Source organism: Protobothrops mucrosquamatus, unplaced genomic scaffold, assembly GCF_001527695.2.
Source record: "Protobothrops mucrosquamatus isolate PMUCROS unplaced genomic scaffold, P.Mucros_1.0 scaffold18, whole genome shotgun sequence".
NCBI lineage: Eukaryota > Metazoa > Chordata > Lepidosauria > Squamata > Viperidae > Protobothrops > Protobothrops mucrosquamatus.
In genome coordinates this window covers 2,310,166-2,329,589 of record NW_015386403.1, presented here as the reverse complement: position 1 = coordinate 2,329,589, position 19,424 = coordinate 2,310,166, and the positions used below count along the sequence as shown (strand labels likewise).

The 19,424-nt window shown below is 33.8% G+C and overlaps 3 protein-coding genes across 3 annotated transcripts in view; 1 reads left to right on the top strand and 2 right to left on the bottom strand.

Annotated features, from left to right (window-relative positions):
• HACL1 (2-hydroxyacyl-CoA lyase 1) overlaps positions 1–2,512 on the bottom strand; it is a 24,923-nt gene extending 22,411 nt beyond the window's left edge. The window contains exon 1 of the mRNA XM_015810749.2: positions 2,451–2,512. Within this exon, the coding sequence (XP_015666235.1) occupies positions 2,451–2,510 (60 nt within the window). The 5' untranslated portion in view covers positions 2,511–2,512. The remainder of the gene's footprint in view (positions 1–2,450) is intronic.
• On the top strand, positions 2,324–10,774 carry BTD (biotinidase). The gene is made up of 4 exons (XM_015810748.1): positions 2,324–2,582; positions 7,515–7,725; positions 8,329–8,478; positions 8,822–10,774. The coding sequence occupies exons 1-4, from the start codon at positions 2,545–2,547 to the stop codon at positions 9,995–9,997; spliced, it is 1,575 nt and encodes a 524-aa protein (XP_015666234.1). The 5' UTR covers positions 2,324–2,544; the 3' UTR covers positions 9,998–10,774.
• Positions 10,775–12,608: 1,834 nt separating this feature from the next.
• ANKRD28 (ankyrin repeat domain 28) overlaps positions 12,609–19,424 on the bottom strand; it is a 55,935-nt gene continuing 49,119 nt past the window's right edge. The window contains exons 25-28 of the mRNA XM_029283099.1: positions 17,850–17,932; positions 17,093–17,175; positions 16,343–16,434; positions 12,609–15,353 (exon numbers count right to left, since the gene is read on the bottom strand). Of these exons, the coding sequence (XP_029138932.1) occupies positions 15,067–15,353; positions 16,343–16,434; positions 17,093–17,175; positions 17,850–17,932 (545 nt within the window). The 3' untranslated portion in view covers positions 12,609–15,066. The remainder of the gene's footprint in view (positions 15,354–16,342; positions 16,435–17,092; positions 17,176–17,849; positions 17,933–19,424) is intronic.

Sequence of the window (19,424 nt, the reverse complement as noted above, 5' to 3'; positions counted from 1 at the left end):
CAAATAGATCAAAAATTGGGTTTAATGGTAGAGGATATGAACTTGATAAAACAGATTAAAGATCAAAGTAGAGCCCATATTAGGAGAATATATAGTGTTTTGATAGAACTTGATTCGGAAACAGAATTGGTTAAAGATTGTATGATTAAATGGGCTCAAAATATTCAAGAACCAATAAAGTTAGAAACTTGGGAAAAAATCTGGGTAAAAAATGTCAAGTTCACCCAAGCACAGAATCTAAGGGAAAATTTTTATAAAATGTTTTATAGATGGCATTTGGACCCGCAAAAATTGTCTTGCATGTATCCGAATTTGCAACCAAAATGTTGGAGATGTGGTAGTATGGATGCTACTTATTATCATATTTGGTGGACGTGTAGGGATGTTAAAGCCTTTTGGATTAAGATTTGGTGGAATATCCAACAGATTTTTAAGAAAAAGATAAAATTTACACCACAGTTATTTTTATTGGGTATTATGGACAATTTGGATCAAAAAGAAATGAAATTGATGTTGCATTGTATAACAGCAGCAAGGATTTTAGTTGCTCAAAATTGGAAAAAAAAATGTTACCAACTATGGATGATTGGAGACAGAAAGTATCATATTTTGCAGAGATGGCAAAAATATCTGCGTACCTGAAGGATTATTCTCAGGAAAAATTTATCTCAATGTGGAGAAGATGGATAGATTATATTCAGAGAAAATATGAATTGAAAAATTATTATGTAGCTTTTGATTAAAAATTTTGAACAAAAATATGTATATCAAATACTGACATATTAAAAAAAATTGTATGTATTTTAATGTTATTTTAGAGTCATAGCAAGTTTATACTAGTGTGTAGTAATAATGAGTAGTTTTGAATAGAATTGGATTATTGTGCGTTTATTTCCTAGATTAGCTTTGGGAAGTCCTGGGGGGGGGAGGGGGGAAAAGGGTAGGTTTGTATTATAGATTTATATGTATGATTTTTTTTTAAGGTGGTGCCCGGTGATACCCCAACTGCACAAGACGGGATGGTTGAGTGAGGAAGGGAGGTAGGAAAGAGGGAGGAAGGAGGAGTGGTGGTAGATTGGGAGGAGGAAGGAGTGGTAAGTGGAAGAGGGTGGTGCGGGAGGGGTACACCGGACATGTCCGTGAATGTTTTGTTTAGTTTTATTTTCTTTGGTTGATATTGTGATAAAAGATTTATGTTTCTGTTCTTAAATGAAAAATTAATAAAAATTTATTTAAAAAAAAAAAAGAATTTGTGTAAGTTGTTCTAAGTAAAACTGCATTTTGCAATTGACTGATTGTGATTTTGTCAATGCCCATGGTGTTCAAATGGTGCTCCGGTTGTTTTGGTATTGCACCCAAGGAGTCTATTATTATTGGAACTACGTTTGCATATATTTTTTTTTGCCAGTGTTCTATTCTCGCAGGTCCCTAGATTTTGTTATCTTCTCCAGTTCTTTTTCTTCTATTCTACTGTCTCCAAGTATTGCCACATACACTATCCAGATTTTATTCTTATTAGCATATTAAAATTCTTGACTTTTTATAAGATTAGTTATAATTACATTATATGAGATATATCCTATTAATCACAAAATGAGTCTAATTCAAAAGTACCCATTTCCCCCACAATGTTCTTTTCTTGCATCTACTTTTCTAAGTACTATTTATTTTCAATTGACCAAAAAATCTAAACATATGGATTCTGTTCAGTATGTTAGAGTCAACATTTTAGAGATAAGATAGAAATAAAATAAATCAAAATAAGATAAGGTAAAGGGCAATAGTGAAACAACAGTGCTTAGTTTAGTTTAAAATAAACAGAAATTCTTTTGATTGTTTACAAATCACTTCACTTTTGCAGAATTAAGTAGAAAAAAAAATCAGCAGCACCTAGACTGCAAATCACAATATGGTTCCCACTGTAACATTTATTAGTCACCAAATGAATATCCCATAAATATTCAGACTTAAAATAATAAAGATTAAGAGCTTTCTAGAACAGGTGCAGGTGAATACCATGTAGTTTTCTTTCAAATTTCTATAATCACGAAATGTACGACTCCTGCCTTGGCAGATATATTACAAAAGTTTGGGTGGATGTTCTAAAGCGAATCTTGTACGTTTGTTTTGTGTCATTTAAGATTAACACCACTATGTCCTGATTCACACAATAAACATAATATGCTTTTTTTGCATTGATCCCGTATATTGTGTGAACGTGCTCGATTGTGGGGTTTTTCAATAAACCGTGGTTAAACAAAACGCGTGAAAGGGAATCTCTTTTTCAATTCCACAAGCCAGAAGTTTTGCCCGTGCAGGGGAGGAGTCTAACAGGAACCCCGCGATCTTCTATATTCCACAACTCGACACCCCCGCGGTACTTCGAAATGGTCTTTCCCATTCCCCTGTTCAGGCTGAAGCCAGACTCGGGAGTCACGCAGCGCTCTTACTTGTGTCTTTAGGGACTCCGCGATGAGCTGAGCCCCGCTGACAAGTTCATCTTCCTCCATCCCTACCGGATTTTGCGAGGTAATCTTCCTGGCAATGGAGAAAAGGGCGATAGCCCCGCCATTTATGCTGAGGTACGTTTTTCTCGACCAATGGAGAAAACCTAGTCTAGGGCTTGAAAAAAAAGCCAGCCATTGAAGAACTTGTGGGCGTGGCTTTACGGATTCTAGTGAAACGGCGCAGCTCAAGGAATGTCAAGCAGCTCGCTCTCAGGTTGATGGATGGCCACGTGAAAGAGGACGTGACATCAGATACAACTTTCTGATTGGCCGGCTTGTGCAAACTCGCTTTTCTTCATTATTTGCTAATCTGTTGTGAAAGGGGGCAGGTCCAAGGTTCTTTAGGGATCTGTGGTAGAAGTCAAAAGCAGCAATTGTGTAATGCAATATGTGACAGTAAAAGAAGGTGTACATCCCAATGAAAACCTGTTTTCTGAGTTTAAGCACTCCAATATTGAACCAAATCTATTAACTTGACTTATTTTTCTGACTTTGCACAATCCTAGATGATAAATTAATAACCCACTGACTGCTAAAACGTGGTCCCAGTCAGTGTGGTGTATGAGAACAGCTTATATTAGTAAATTTTGTAAATTTGTAAATAAACTATCCTGAAATACTGAACTTGAAGAATATTTTAAGAAACTGGTGAATCTAAAATTAGGGGTTAAAATCTGGATAACAGGTATTGTATACTGCATATTGTATAGTACAGGGCTTTTCAACCTTTTCACCCATTGTACCACTTTTAGGATATGGCAATATCTAAGTACCACCAGTCGCCTAGCAAGGTGTCAAAAACTTGATGACCCAAAAAGGAAAAAAGTGATAAAGTACAGGTAGTCCTCGACTTACAACAGTTCGCTTAATGACTGTTCGAAGTTACAATGACACTGAAAAAAGTTCCCCCCAAGCCACAGCCGAGCAAGACACCTGCCTGCCCGCCCGGCGGCGCTCTTCTTCCTGTCTGAGGTTTTCATTGTTGTGAGCATTTCTGTTGAGGATTGGCAGCAGGGGTGGGGTGGGGGGCTGTTTGGTTTTTATTCCCCCCGTCTGCTGGGTGGTTGCAGCAGGTTTTGGTCCCTTCACATGACCCTGGGACACTGTGACCGTCATAAATATGAATCAATTGCCAAGCATCTGAATGTAAATCACAAGACTCTGGAGATGCTGCAACATTCCAGTTGATCGGCGCTTCTTCAGGGCTCAGCAGAAGCACCAGGATTAGCGCTGAGCTCCAGCTGGAGCCTGGCCCTGATCCTGGCGCTTCCGCTGAGCCCTGATAGCCCCAAAGAAGCACTGATCCTGGCGCTTCCGCTGAGCCCTGACAGCCCTGCAGCTCCAGCTGTCTCTCGCTCAGGCTTGTGCGGTGCTGCCACCGGTTCAGCTCATTCCCCTCCCCCGCTACCACTTTTCTAGCATGGTCGCATACCACCTGCCAGGTGCCAATGTACCACAAGTGGTACCCGTACCACTGGTTGAAAAGCCCTGGTATAGTAGATACCTAAGAAATTCAGAATAACATATTCTCCCAACACACGTGTTTTTAAGAGAAACAGATACTTGATTTATTATTTCATTTTTAAGGACATCCTTCTCTGTAGCAACTTTGTATAGTTTACAGATTTTTTTAAAGACAAAATATATCAAGAAAAAAAGACAAATTTCCTAATTCAAGGCCTGAAGAACAAGCAGGCTTTTAGAAGTTTGCAGTCAAAAGGGTGGGAGCAAGTACGGACTGGGGGGGTTTCCCAAGTCCGTGGGATGAATTTGATAGTTTATTGGAACTCCAGAGAGTTATAATCCCCAGTCAGAATGCTTTTGAGGTAGCTAGCAAAGCCAACAAACAAGTATAAAACAAATGGAAGGAAAATAAATGCTTTCTAGACCTGGTTGCTATATATGGTATGTGTTACTTTTCAGTTAGGTTTGGGGTCTTGATTTTTCTATAATTTTTGTTTCATCTTACAGGGAGCAAATACCATTTTACCTACTGTTTAGCCTCTGTCTTTTTCACTCATTATCATTATCAGGTTTTACCTCCAACAACATGAAAGATTGACACTCAGTTTGACAGATCATGGCAAGTGCATTCAGGTTTTTGCCTCAACTGACTGGTAGCTTCCAAAGATAATAGCATTTGGTTTTCCACTTCTCATACAATTTCACATTAGCTACCAATAACATTAATAACAGTAATAAAATTAACAGTTATCATATTATTCTGTTAGTTGTGATCGTTGGGTTATTTCTTTTTATTTATTACATATCAAAAAGTATGCCACGGTACAAAGTCTGTAACCCTGTAGATATTGTTCTTGCCTATGGGTTATGTTCGCTGGACATGTTTTGATATATCCTTGATGATATTTGAAAAATTGCAGATTCTCCATATTTACTATAAGGAAGCAAAACTTTTGAATGCAATTAGTACATGAAACAAACTTTTAACATGTTAGTATTAAAATTGGAATGTGAATTTGCATACAATTCCAGTTAAAACCATGCATTCTGTTCATATGCTTTCAGTGCATTTATTAAAGGGTTGGGATGCCGGGAGATATTTACATAATAGCGGATGTCATCCTAATGTATGTAAGATCTCCATCCAATAATTTCTTGAGATCAAGCCTTATGTTTGCACTCTGACACAAAATCCAGTTAATGGAAGAATGCAATAGAGTTGGAAGAATGCAATAGACTACTAGCAATGTAGAAGAACCACTAACTTACAAAGTCACTGGAGTTAGATTACCATTTCCATCAAACAAGAATTTTAAAAACAATTTTCTTCTTTTGAAACTTAACTAAGTGTTGCTAAATCCACAATAATTAAAACAATTTCTTTTATAAATGTCATTAGAAATCACAAACATCTGTATTAAGAAATTAATATTTTTTTTCAACTGTACATTTTCCTACAGTGTAAACACCATTTTTCTTCCATTGTGTGGCCTAACAGATAAAGACAACGTCAACAGACTTTTGGCTAGAATCCTGTTTTTTCTTTATTTTCTTTATTTTCTTCCAGAAGTCTTTGATGCTGGAGGTCTTCTTGACAATCATTATATAATTATGAATAGTTCTTGGTAATAATGTAGTGCTGTACTTTCTGTTCAGTCACTATGTGCTGCTAAAAGATGATTTCCTAAGTAACAGTTTCACTGACACAGGGCTAACAAGTTTCATGAAATAGCATATACTCCTACTTCTTTATATATTTTTTCTTTCTTTTCTATTTTTTAACTTTTCTCTCCTTTATTACATTTTTTCTTTTATTTCTTTTTGTTTTTTCTTATTTTCTATTAGTATAGTTTTTTCATTTAAATGTTAATAAAAACATTACTTTTATTTTTATTTTATTTAAGTTTTAATAAAAATTATACATAAAAATAGTATATATTTCTTATATGCCTTCCACAGCATTGCAACAAGTAAATAAAAATATGTTCTTTCCCTGGGCAGAATAACATCATATATCGCTCTTCTGTATAGTCATATATTACATTGCATACACCAATTGCATCTGCATTTTAATAGGCTCTGCACAAAGGAACATTTCTTCTTGTATTTAAGCTGTACAAACTCTGCTGTGTGTTCCCTAAAACAGCAGCTGAATTGTTCTCATAGAGCAAGTAAATCAATTACCAGAAGAGAACATTCTTAGAGGAGCACATCTGTTTCCAGAGCAGTGTAGCCAGAATTTGCCTTAAAATAGCTTATGCTAATAATCACATTTGTTACAGTAGCATTTCCCAATCTAATGCCTTCCTGATGTGTTGGGTATACAACTGTCAAGTTTCTCAGCTCACATTGTCTTGAAATTCTAGGTGCTGTAATCCCAACCCTTCTGGAGAACATTAGGTTGAAAATGTGGTTTGAATATTAAGTGACATATATATTTCCCCAAAATAACTATTCTGCTCTATTGTTCCCTTGTTATATTATTGCATAACTTATGTATTAAAACAAGTATTTTAAATATTGAATTGATCTGTCCATTATGAAATGGGCAAATAACTTTCCATGCTGTACTTCTTTTAAATTTCATTTGATATCGTTTTTGTATGTTGTCGGTGACAACTTTAGATTATCTTTGTGGTTGGGATTCTAATGATTAATGATTTCTCAAACTTAATTTTAAAAAAATTAAAGGTTAATAACTAGCTACTCTTCTCCAATCTAGTGAACTTAATGTAATCGACATGAAATCCCCAGATTTATGAAGTGGAGAAAGACTGGAGAAACTAGAGCACTGATGGCAAATCTATGATACTTATGTCACAAATGACATGCCACACCATTTTTTGTGACATACCGAAAGACCAATGAGAATGTGGTGTACTTTTATACAGCCTTCAGACCCTCTGGAAGCCACGCAAGTGGACTCTGCTCTCATGCAGATTCTGCAACATCCAAAAACTTCAGGAGTTTCTTGTACAATTTTCAGAGGTTCCAGAGACTGTGCAAGAGCAGGCCCTCTCATGTGACAAGGGTAAAGAGGATGTGGAGGCCATGCAAAAGCATATCACATTCTTGTGCGACCTCTGAAGCTTCCAAAACGTGCAGGATGCTCTTATGTGAATTTTTGGAGCCTCCAAAGGTCACACAAAAATAAGGTAAAACATGGCCCCCAGACCCTCTGGAGCATCCAAAAAGCACACAAGAAAGGGGCATGCTGTCATGTTGTTTTTGGAGGCTGCAATGCTACACAATTGCATTCTCTGAAGTTTCCAGGCATCATGTGATCTGGAGCTGCCTTGGATAGGCATTTTTTTCCCTGAGACAATTTTTTTTTTACATTTTATTTACACACCACCTATCTCATTATCCAAAGTTACTCTTTGTTATGAATTGTTTTTCTTCTGACCTGGGAGGAGAGGGATTTAGATGCCAGCAGTCAAGTTAGGTAATTTCTGAATTTTTGACATTGCAAGCTCAAAAGGTTCAACATTACTGATCTAAGATGTCATTGGTCACGGTCATATTCATCTGCTTTCATTTTAGGCTCATGGCAAGTGTCATCTTTTTTGTTCTTGGTCATCAAGTTCTTTCCATAGATATTCAAAGAGGAAAACATTATGTTGCTGCTGTGTATGAACATTATGCCATCTTGAATCCCAATCCAGCGGCCATCATTGATCGACACACTGCATTACAATTAATGAAGAGGAATCTAGACATTTATGAAGAGCAAGTAATTAATGCAGCAAAACAGGTAGAATATTAAGTCTTTTTTAATATAAAATTTTTAATATAAAATTTGACTACCATTGGAAGTCAGTTGGAAATAGCTTATCACAATTTTCTAAATTGACATAGACCTAAATAACAGTGAATGGTTTAGCTTCAGTTGTATAATCATAATACAATAGTATTATGTAGTAGTATAGTAGTATTATAGTCATTAAGAAAATGTAGACTTCAGATATTTGGACTCTAAGAGACTATCATCTTGGTTTCTATTATGAGTTCCCAGAATCTTCAATCACCTTAATTAATTAAAAATGTGATAGTTAAGATGCATTATACATTTCTGTAAGAGTTTGTTATACATATTCTATAAAATGCTTGAGGAAGAATGGTTGCATTCTATGTGTGCAAAAGATAGATTCGTTCATTTCCAAAATTAGTGTGTTTCAGTCATAATTTCCATTTAATTTCCATTGAAACACAAATACAATCTATTAATTTGTCCATATTCCTTTAATTGTGAAATTATTTTTAATGAAAGCAATTATATGCATTAAACCATAGCTATTTAATATCATTTTGTTTCATCGTTAGCCTTTGGCTGATAAATATTTTTCGTTATTATTAGGGGGCTCAAATAATTATCTTTCCTGAAGATGGAATTCAGGGTTTCAACTTCACAAGGACATCCATTTATCCTTATTTGGATTTCATTCCAAACCTGGACTCTCTAATATGGAATCCATGCAAAGAATTTTACTTATTCAATGACACTGAGGTAATTTCTTTAATTAATTTAATTTCTTTCCTCTATTTTCTTAATGTACTCTTCCAAATAAAAATCATTTAAAAGCTAAAATTGTACCTAATTCAATAGCCAGTTAACACAATACTGTAGCTCAGTCCTTTTTTTTTTTTTTTTTATAAGATCAGGGCTCTTTTTGTCATAGAACGCCCAGAACGGAGTTCCAGCACCTTTTTGGGATGGAACCTTGTAGGTTAGGCAAGGCGGGTTGTATGACGTGTGTGAGTTCCGGCACCTTTTTTTTCTTTTTCTTTTTTTTCAAAAAAAGCACTGTATAAGATACCATTCTAATTTAAAAAATATTTTGCTTTTATAGGTTCTGCATCGACTCAGCTGTATGGCGCTGAAAAATCAAATGTTTTTAGTTGTAAATTTGGGAACTAAAGAGCCCTGCATGCAAAGTGATCCCCACTGTCCACCAGATGGAAGATATCAGTTTAATACTAATGTAGTATTTAATGACAATGGCACACTCATAGCCAGATATAGAAAACAAAACCTATATTTTGAGTATGCCTTTAATACTCCACCAGAGATTGATTATACAATTTTTGATACACCTTTTGCAGGCAGATTTGGAATCTTTACTTGCTTTGATATTCTATTTTATGAGCCAGCTGTAACCCTTATAAAGCAATACAACATAACTCAGGTTGCATATCCCACTGCATGGATGAATCAACTTCCACTTTTGTCTGCTATTGAATTTCAACAAGCTTTTGCAACTGCTTTTGAAATAAATCTTTTGGCAGCAAATATCCATCATCCTGACTTGGGTATGACAGGTAGTGGTATATATACACCATCAAAATCTTTCACTTATTATGATATGGAAAGCATTAATGGGAAACTTATAGTTGTACAAATCCCAGTTACTACATCAGATCATGAAACTAATATGGAAAACAATGCAATGTCCCATAATGGTCAAAAGAGTTCTTTGAATTTTTATACAGAGAAACAGATTTGCCATAAGGATCAAGAAACTGACTGTGAAATAGAAGAAAAGCTATCCCAAGAATTTTTACCAGTATTTTATGAAATAATGATGTATGATAATTTTACCTTAATACCCATACTAAATGTAGAAGGAAATATAGAAGTTTGTTCCAATACACTTTGTTGTAATTTAATCTATAGGCGATTAGAAAAAACAAATGAACTTTATGTTTTAGGAGTTTTTGATGATTTGCATACAGTACATGGAACATACTATGTTCAAGCCTGTATATTAGTGAAATGTGGTGGACTTAACTATTCTACCTGTGGGCAAGAAATCACAGAGGCTTCTGGATTGATAGATTTTCAGCTCCGAGGAAATTTCAGTACTACTTTTATCTTTCCTCTCTTGCTAAGATCTGGGGTCACTCTAGACTTTCCTGACTATTTGGGCTGGGAAAAAAATTCCTATGTCATGTACAAAATGGGAGGATCTTCTGGTTTAATAACAGCTGGCCTTTATGGACGTTGGTATGAGAGGGACAAAAAATAATATTTGATACCAATAATGTCTTAAAATTATTACTGCAAGAACCAAATAAATATTCTGTGATGAGATTATTCAAAGCTTTTGGACCTTTATTACAGATATACAGTACATGGAACATACTATGATTAAAGTTGAATTATTTCAAAATGCCTTGTCCTTTAGAGCATTTCACAGGTATGGCTTCAATGTAGCAGAATGTGCCATCTCTGAGATCTTACATTTGGAAGCAAGTATATCTTTGGTACAAATCCAGACATAACTCCAAACTGCTCTTTTCTGAAGCCTTCAAGTTTAGAAATGGGACCATTCCTAAACTTGCAATCATTATATTGCAATTAAGAATATTGTGCTTTTGGAATAATCAGCTATTTTCTTCCAGTGTTTCTTCCTCATAGTCAATGCTTCTCTTCCCAACACTTTCCTTTGATGTTTATCCCTTGTTCTTGTTCGGGAATTGCTTTCTTGAACTGGTCTACCTGACAACCATTTTTGTAGTTGTAGACACATCACAGAATCTGAATACATTTGTAAGACCTTTATTGCTACTGTAATAAGTATCAGTCTGCAGTGTAATTCTTAATTATGGTTCTTTTACCATTACTAATACCGTTCCTTGACTGTTGGATCCTAATTAGTAAACAATATTTTTTCTGACTTGAAGGGTCATTTCAATTTGCTAATACCTAAAATGCAACATTTAGCAATTGATTTCATCTCTGTGTTGAGTTCTGCTGTTCTCATGTTTCTTACCATACTCCGTTTGTCTTTTTGAATTTTCTTTTTCTGATTGGCAACATTAGCAATTAGATATCCCAAAGGCTTTATTCTAGGCATGTCATAAACACCAAGTCTAGAATCCAAAAGTACCTCAGCTTTTCCTTGATAGCATGTTGAATGCCATCCCACCCAAGGAGCCTGTCATCTAGCACTATGCCATCAATTATTTCAGAATGTCTGTCATACGTTTTCTTGATAAAATATAAGAATGGCTTATCACTGCAGTCTCCTGTACTATATGAAATGATGCTCTTACCATTACCACTAAAGTGATCATCCATCCCCAGCATCTTTCTGTATTACTATTGCCCAACATATGTATTGCTAGCTTTGTCTGGGCAGCTGGATAATCTTCATGCCAACTCTCAGGATCCTTCACTTATCCCTCACTGGAATACCTTTCCATCATGATAAAACAGCACAATAGAACTTTGGGGAGAAACTAAAGTAGCATTTAACCTGTAATTAAGCAAATAGGTTAATTGGACTAAAGAAAATTATCTTCACATTTAAAAAAATGAACTTTTGTTGTTATACAGTTTAAAGCACTGCACTCAATTTTGGAAATCCTCTTGAATAAAATGATATCCATCTTTAACATTCAGACATCAGGATTAAATAAAACATAGCAAATACAACTATTAGACAAAAATAAGACAAAGTTTAGAGCAAAATGAAGAAAATCAGTGATTTGCTGATATCTTTAAAAAAATCCTTTGTTTTGAAAGAAAAAATCCCTTCAGATTTCCATTTTGAGATCAAGACATTTAAGGTTCTACCAAGAATATCAGGGACTTATACATTCTTCTTCTGAGCAGCAAGGTGGTCTGCAGGTGGAGATGCTTGCCTCCCACTCAGAAGGTTGAGAGTTCAATCCTAGGCAGCAACAAAAGTTTCTCTATTAGGGCACAAAGAGAAAATAGCAACTCCACCTAGTCATCAGGAGGGGCATCTGGCTCAGCTTCACTCAGTTGCCCTGCTTCCACCCCAAATAAAGGGATTTTAGGGTTAAAAAAATACATTATTATTCTTTTATTGAATTTTGTTGAATTGATTCATTCACGTTTTTAGAAAATACAAATAAAACTGTACTCAAAACTATTGCAATATTTAGTGATAAACCTCTTTTATTTTTTTTTGAGAACTCATATTGTGAGGTTTGTGGAGGAAAGGATATAAAATGTAAACATAAAATCACCATTTCCAAGGTATACATATTAAACACAACTGAACTTTCTTAGGACTAAAGGAAACTTTTCACCTTTTTTTAACAGGACTGACTGAACCTTTTCAGGAGACTTCTATTGCACTGTGTCAAGTGTTGAGTGTAACCTCTGCTTTTATTTTATATCCAATTAATTATAGAAAAGCACTTAAGGATTCTTTACTATAGAAGCATATTCATTTCAAAAGCTGTGTCACCTTTTGTTCAACTGCTTTTGTTTTGATATTACATTCTGACTGTAGGTAGGAAACTGACTTGAGTAGATCTCCCTAGAACAAACTAAAATCAATGCATTATTGGCATCTTGGGATATAAACTGGACTATAAGATGTTGATGTAGTGGTCAAGGAGGAACAATGTATTTGTATTTCACATGAGAGGACTGAGTTGAGGGGAGATTTGCCTAGGACCTCAGATCTAAGACTTCTTCATCTCCAATATGAAGTATATCAAATATGAGTTTTATGTTGTTTCATATACTGTCTTTTACAGCAAAATTAGTATTACATTTTGGAATATTATTACAGTATTCTTTTTATTCTTTGTAAATATTGTACTCATTACTGTTGTCTTAGTTTTACTGGTTCCAGGATGACTTTTATCTGAATTGTGTGTCAGTTATAATCTTCGAAATTATCAAGCAGTTATCTTGTGTCTACCTTCTTGTATTTCCTGCTTATATTCCAAAAGACACTATGTCCTAATCATATTGGATCAGAAAAATCAGATCTAAATGAAAAAATAAGGAATACATTATTTATCAGTTTTAGCTGATTTTAGCTGCTCTGGGTTGAATTATAAGGATCTGAATAGAATTGCATCTTTTTAAAACTGGTTAACATATATTTTATTTTGTTCCTAATTGCTGATATATCGATCAATGAAAGCTATTGGAGGATATTATTTAAGGAGGGTAAATATGACTTTACTGCTTTATTGTGTTTTCTTTTGCCTGCCTAAAGATTTTGAGAAAAATACAAGACAATGATTTGATTATTGAGTAAAACAAGTAACTAAATGCCTCATAGTTCATCATTATTCAAATGTTCCAAAAGTTGGTAGCTTCATTTATAAAATAAACAATGCTTTCAGAGTTAATTGTGAAGTAAAAAGGAAGTCTTATGAAGAGCATGTTCATACTCAGCTAATTACTAGACTTTTATATCTTTTCCATTTTAGACATTATGTATATAAAGTGATACAGAAAAGAAAACCTCAGACTTTCAAGATTTTCAACTGCCCAATAACAATATCTATGATTTCTATGATTTTTTCAGAAATTAAATCCAGTTAAAATAAAAAGATGAGGTCTCCAAAATATATATTTAAATATCTGAATTACTAATTCAAACACTAGTTAAGCTAATTATTGCTTTAGAATAAGAAAATTAAAAAGCATTGCACAATAAGATTTATAAATCTGAGGTTTCAATACAATAAATTTGAATTCTCAATACTCCATAATGATACATAAATTGTTCATTAAATACAACTCTCACATTTGAATTTTATTATACTCTGTAAAATATACACAGGAATCTTGATGTACTGAAAGGAGTGCAGGTAAGTACAGTATTCAAGCAAATGCTATTTCTATGTACATGCTCATTAATTCTTCAAAAAACCCACAAAATTATCAAATAGATCAAAATACTGTCTTGTGTTTTCACACTATGTTCAGAAAACAAGCTGATAGTTTACAATGGTATTAAGGTTTCCAGTTTCACAATACAAAAAAAGATAAAAGATAGGGATCTCAAGCGAGATAGTCTCACATATACATAACCAAAGCAAGTAATAATTAGTTTTGTTTTTCAATTAAAGCAGAACCAAATAAATACTTCTATTTTAACAAACCAACTTGAGGGGAAAATGCCATTCTTCCATTTTTAGTTTTTTTCAGGAGCCTATTATAAATTAGACAAACACAGGTAAAATTTTTAACTCTAACAGAAGGATCTGCATCATTTGAAAAATTATAAATGAAGCACTTCTGTACGTTTCTAAAATCCGACATTGTACCTTTTTGGTAATAGAGTAACAATATTTTATCATATTATCTTCAGTCATATTCTTAGCCTTAAAAACATTTTAATTATATGTACACAAATAGAGGCACCAATATCATTCACTAAATTTAGTAAAACATTGGATGAATTGTAAGAAATAGTATTCTATAAGGCGTCTAACAAAGTATCAGGATATTGCAGTTTTATTTTTGATGCAGTTTGACTTACTCAAAGAATTCCCGTCAATGTGTTTGTTTGTGTATCTTTGCGTCTCTCTCTCTTTTTTCTATTTGTGTGATAAATAAAAGAAAGCTAGGCAGTGATTTACTACGTTGCTGTTTTTGTACTCATTTTACTTTGACAATTCCTGGTTCAGCTAGTAACAGCTTTAATACCTTAAAAGCCTAACAAATTAAAAGCTATATTTTTATGGTACATTTAATGGTGTCGGAAGGATGATTAAAATGACAGATGATTAATCTGTCAAAGGATGATTAAAATGACAAATCAACAGTTAAAATCAATCTAAGATTAATTGCTAGTTATAATTTAAGGGATGGTTAAGACTATTACTTATTTAAGCTGTTCAAGTGTTCTCAAAAAGGGTTTTTTTTAATTTAAAAAAAGTCTTAAGTTATTTGGTCCTTTGGCAATTTGCAGCATAAACAATGCCTCCTGTCCCAAACTCAATTATTGCCTTCAAAATGATCTTAGTTTTTATAGTTAAGATTTGAATGTATTGTCCATTTTGTTGTATAATTGCATTTTTTTTGTTTATACAAAGATGCACAACCTTATTGGGATTATTCATTGAAACCAATACATTGCAATTAAATAACATTCTAGATAATTGTTTTCACCACAGATTCCAACCATTTCTTTTGCATAATCTGCTTTTAAAAATCTCTTGAGTCATATTTTTTGTTGTGTCCCCATACTTTCGTTAAAGGAATATTTTCCTTGGGCTATCCTTTTTTTGTATTCATCAAGACTGCTTTCTCCAATAATAAACTGGAAATTCAGCAAGTAAGTTCACTTTTCAGGACCTCTAATGGAGCTTTTTAATATGTTTCAGAATCTGAGTCATTAAGTTCATCTTCTTCTGTATATGGATAGCCATCTTCCCTCCCAATATTGTTGAAACTACAATAAGAACTATGTTCACTTTGGGTAATTGGTGAAGAATCAAAGGTGACTGTTTTTGAACTGGTGGTATAATGATTAATGGAATTAAATGTAAGAGAAGGTATTTGGCTGCTTGATGAAACAGGCATCATTGTAGCCAGAATGAGAGCCAAGCAGTCAGCCACATCTTTATTGGGAGCACAGGCCAATGCTGGTGTATAACCTAGAGACAAGAGAAATGTAGTAATTTTATTTTCTTTTACTTTCTTTCAGTTCTGTCAGTGGATGTAAAAGCAAAATGCATTTTTATGCTTAAAAAACAAATATATAATTATTCTGACTGCATTTTGCATTTTTAAATTAAATAATTATAGGGCCAGACCTCTGAAAAACATTAGCACCATATTCCTGAAATCATTAAAAATAATTAAAAATAGAAATGAATCAGAACTTCTAATGTGAAAGATACACAATCTATTACAACTAAACCAAGATATTAGAAGCAACTTTATTTGACAAGTTGGTTATTAAAATACCCTAAATAACGGGTAACATGTAATAGCCAAAAGATTATTTAACATCCTGAACACCTTCTCGATGCCACTAAACCCATTTCTACTGAAAATTGGTAATGCAATTTCATGACATTTTGGGAAATGCTAAAAATATTATATTGTAAGCCATAAAACAGCCCCCTTCGACATCAAATATTTGTCTATTCTTTCTTTACAAAATATCACACTGTTTTTCTCTAAAGCAAATATAGAGAGAGGAAAGATATCTGTGAATAACAACAAAAGGTGCACTTGTGATGGGATGCTGATAAGCAACCTTCTCAATGCCAATTCCCCCATCCTTAGCTTTAAGAAACACACATTTGGCAAGATTTATTTATAAATCCATGCATAGATTACTGCTACAGCAGTAGAGAAAAAGTCTACAATCTGGCATGGACTTGTTCAGTATCTTTTTAAAGAAATGTCATTTGTATAACTTATTTTAAAAAATGGAAGAAAATATTTGCAATAAATTTACTACATTCACATTATAGCAACCATCAAAGGAACCATTAAATTCATGGATCAATCCCAATTGTTGTAATGACAAATTCAAGCTATCCTATTTAAAAATAGTGAGCCTCAAAGTAGACTTCTAAGCAGCATTTGGCTTGACATGATTAGACTGGAGTTCATCCTGTTTTCATCCACTTACCATTTTCATCTACTGCAAGTACACTTGCTCCTTTCCCCAGAAGTTCTTGAACTACAACTGTTAATCCATTTCGTGCAGCAACGTGTAAAGGCCTGTGGAGAAAACCCACAAAGCATGAAAACACTGCAACAAAAAATCAACAGTGTACACAAGAATCAATATACAGAAATGTTTTATACCTAGCATTTCTTTTTTGTATCCTTACCACTAGAAATTTGGATGTAAATTGCAACAAAAAGCATTTCTAGAGCAAGAAAAAGAACAATTCTCAATTCATTCGAATAAATTATCCAAAAATGACTGCATGATTTAAGCATAAAAATATATGTAACCAATAAATAAGCATAATTATAAAGCAAATATATAAATTGCTTGTTATATGTCTATAGAGTTAATAGTGAGAATATGTAAATAGTGAATCTATATTGCATGAAATTAGGCAGCTATTTGGATTTCAATCTACTTGTATCTAAATGTTTATGATTAACACTATCTGTTATATTATTTGCACTACACAGACTGCTTAGGTTTAATGACATTGAAAAAAGCTTTTTAAATCCATAGATTATTGTAGTCTGTTTATAAACAATAGTTAATGTTAACTTCTTTATTGTTTAGATGACAAAAATTATAATTAACTCAAAAGGGGAAGAGTTTTCTCTCAGCCATGAGACCAAGAGCACATAAACCAAGGATAATCTTTCACTACAAAAATATGGCATAAAATTGTACCAAATAGTATTTACTTACGTCTGCAATGCTGTATTGGTGGCATTGATCAGATTTCTATCTGTAATCTTCTCTAATATTAACAAGGCACTAGTTTCATGACCCTAAAAAGAGAGAGAAAGAAAGATTGGTATATTATTTCTCTTTTTTAAAAAAGCAGTATCTATTTCTTCAAGGCTTAGAAAACATCAGATTCTACTCTTGAAACAATCCATAACAAATGTATTTAGACACATAAGGAACACATAGCTGGAATTTTATTGACAAATAAGAAATAATATGGTCTACTAGATAGTTTATTAAATAGAGTTCATGGCTGGCTCAAGATTTTTGAATATTCTACATAATACTTCACTTGCCTTTACACTAGTCACTAGTGGCTATATTTCCTGTTTCTAAAAAAAAATCTCTTGCTTCTTTTCATTGAGGTATCACTCTGCTTTTCCTTTTGCCAAATCCAGTGCCTAAATATGTTTTATGGAAATGGAACTGTTATATAAATAAAATAGTTCAGGAATAAAATAAATTAAACCCTTAGATCCTTGTTAAAAATGTGTTTCTCGCTCATTATCTTGTTATGACCAAGAAATAATAATCAGAAAGAATCCCTTCTATTCTCATCACATATAATTGTAGAGAAGAAATATTTACTTCCTACTGCAGTTGAAATGGTGTACTGCCACTGCTGGTCTGGAGCAGCTTAATTTATGAAGAAAAAATTACAAGAACAGCAGCAGCAATACATCACAGAAGCTTCAAATCAGAAAATCGTATATACCTTACTGCAGGCCAGATGTAGTGCAGTGTTTTTACACTTATCTTGCAAAGTCAGATCAGCTTTAGCACTGCTAACCAATACCTCTGGGGAAAAAATAGAATACTCTATTAACTAAAAAGCTAAATTTGTCAACACTTGCATGGTATACATTTATACTCTAAAATTCATTTCTTATCAACAGAGATTATTCATGGCTCTGATATGTAAATAATTTGAAAGACTTCTGAATTAATTTTTTATTCTGTAATGCTGATTGCTCATTATTCATGCAGTGGATATAGAAAGTCTATTCAGCCCTGTTAAAATGCTAGGTTTTTGAAATGTAAAAAAATCAGATCAAGATAAATAATTTTAGAATTCTTTTCACCTTTAATATATCATATAAGCTATACAATTCAATTGAAAAACAAACTAAAATTGCTTAATGAGGAAAAAATAAAAATAATAGGCTCATAGGTGTTCATATCCTTTATAAGTAGGGATTACCCAATTACACTCAAACTGATGTTAAACTGTAGTCAATACACACCTCCATTCCCTTAAGATTCTGATCAAGCCCATATATTAAATTCAGCTGTTCTAGTGGGATTTTTCTGATAGCCATGGTCTGCAAAGAGCTTACAAAACATCAGAAGGATCTTATTGTTGAAAGGTATTAGTCAAGAAAAGTGTACAATTTTTTTTTAGTGCACTGGATATATCATGGAATACAGTGAAGACTGTCATCCACAAGTGGAGAATATATGGCACAACGGTGACCTTATCAAGAACTCGATGTCCCTCCAAAAATGATGAAAAAACAAGAAGAAAAGTACTCTGAGAGGCTGCCAAGGGGCCTATAGCAACATTAAAGGAGCTGCAGGAATTACTGGTAAGCACTGGTTGCTTACTACATGTGACAACTATTCTTTGCTGTGGGAGAAGGTGGCAAGACAGAAGCCTTTTCTTACAAAGAAAAACATCCAAGCCCAGCTAAATTTTGCAAAAACATATATCAAGTCTGACAAAAGCCATGTGGGAAAACATATTATGGTCCGGTGAGACCAATGTAGAATTTTTTTGGCCATAATTCCAAAAAGTAGGTTTGATGCAAAAACAACAATGCATCACCAAAAGTACACCATGCCTATAGTGAAGTATGCTGGTGACAATATTATACTTCGGGGCTGCTTTTCTTCAGGTGGAACTGGGGCATTAGTCAAAATGGAGAAGATTTTGGCACAAAACCTTCAATCCTCCACTAAAATATTAAAGATGAATTTCACCTTTAACATGACAATGACCCAAAGCATACTTCCAGATCAACAAAAAAATTGCTTCACCAGAAGAAGATCAAAGTTTTGAAATGGTCCAGCCAGAGTCAGGACCTGAATCCAACAGAATATCTGTAGGGTGACCTAAAGAGGTCTGTGGACAGGAGATGTCCTTGCAATCTTTGGATTTGGAGTGCTTTTGCGAGGAACAGTGGGCAAAGATTCCCTAGGCAAGATATGCCATGCTAATAGGTTTCTACCCCAAAAGACTGAATGCTGTCATAAAATCATGTTTCAACAAAGTATTAGTTTAAGGATGTGT

What these genes read in the sequence shown, in the direction of transcription:
- BTD (XM_015810748.1), top strand. Translation starts at nt 2,545, where the DNA reads ATGGAGAAAAGGGCGATAGCCCCGCCATTTATGCTGAG. An exon ending in TAATTAATGCAGCAAAACAG is followed by an intron (nt 7,726 to 8,328) that starts GTAGAATATTAA and finishes CGTTATTATTAG; the next exon opens with GGGGCTCAAATAATTATCTT. An exon ending in ACTTATTCAATGACACTGAG is followed by an intron (nt 8,479 to 8,821) that starts GTAATTTCTTTA and finishes TTGCTTTTATAG; the next exon opens with GTTCTGCATCGACTCAGCTG.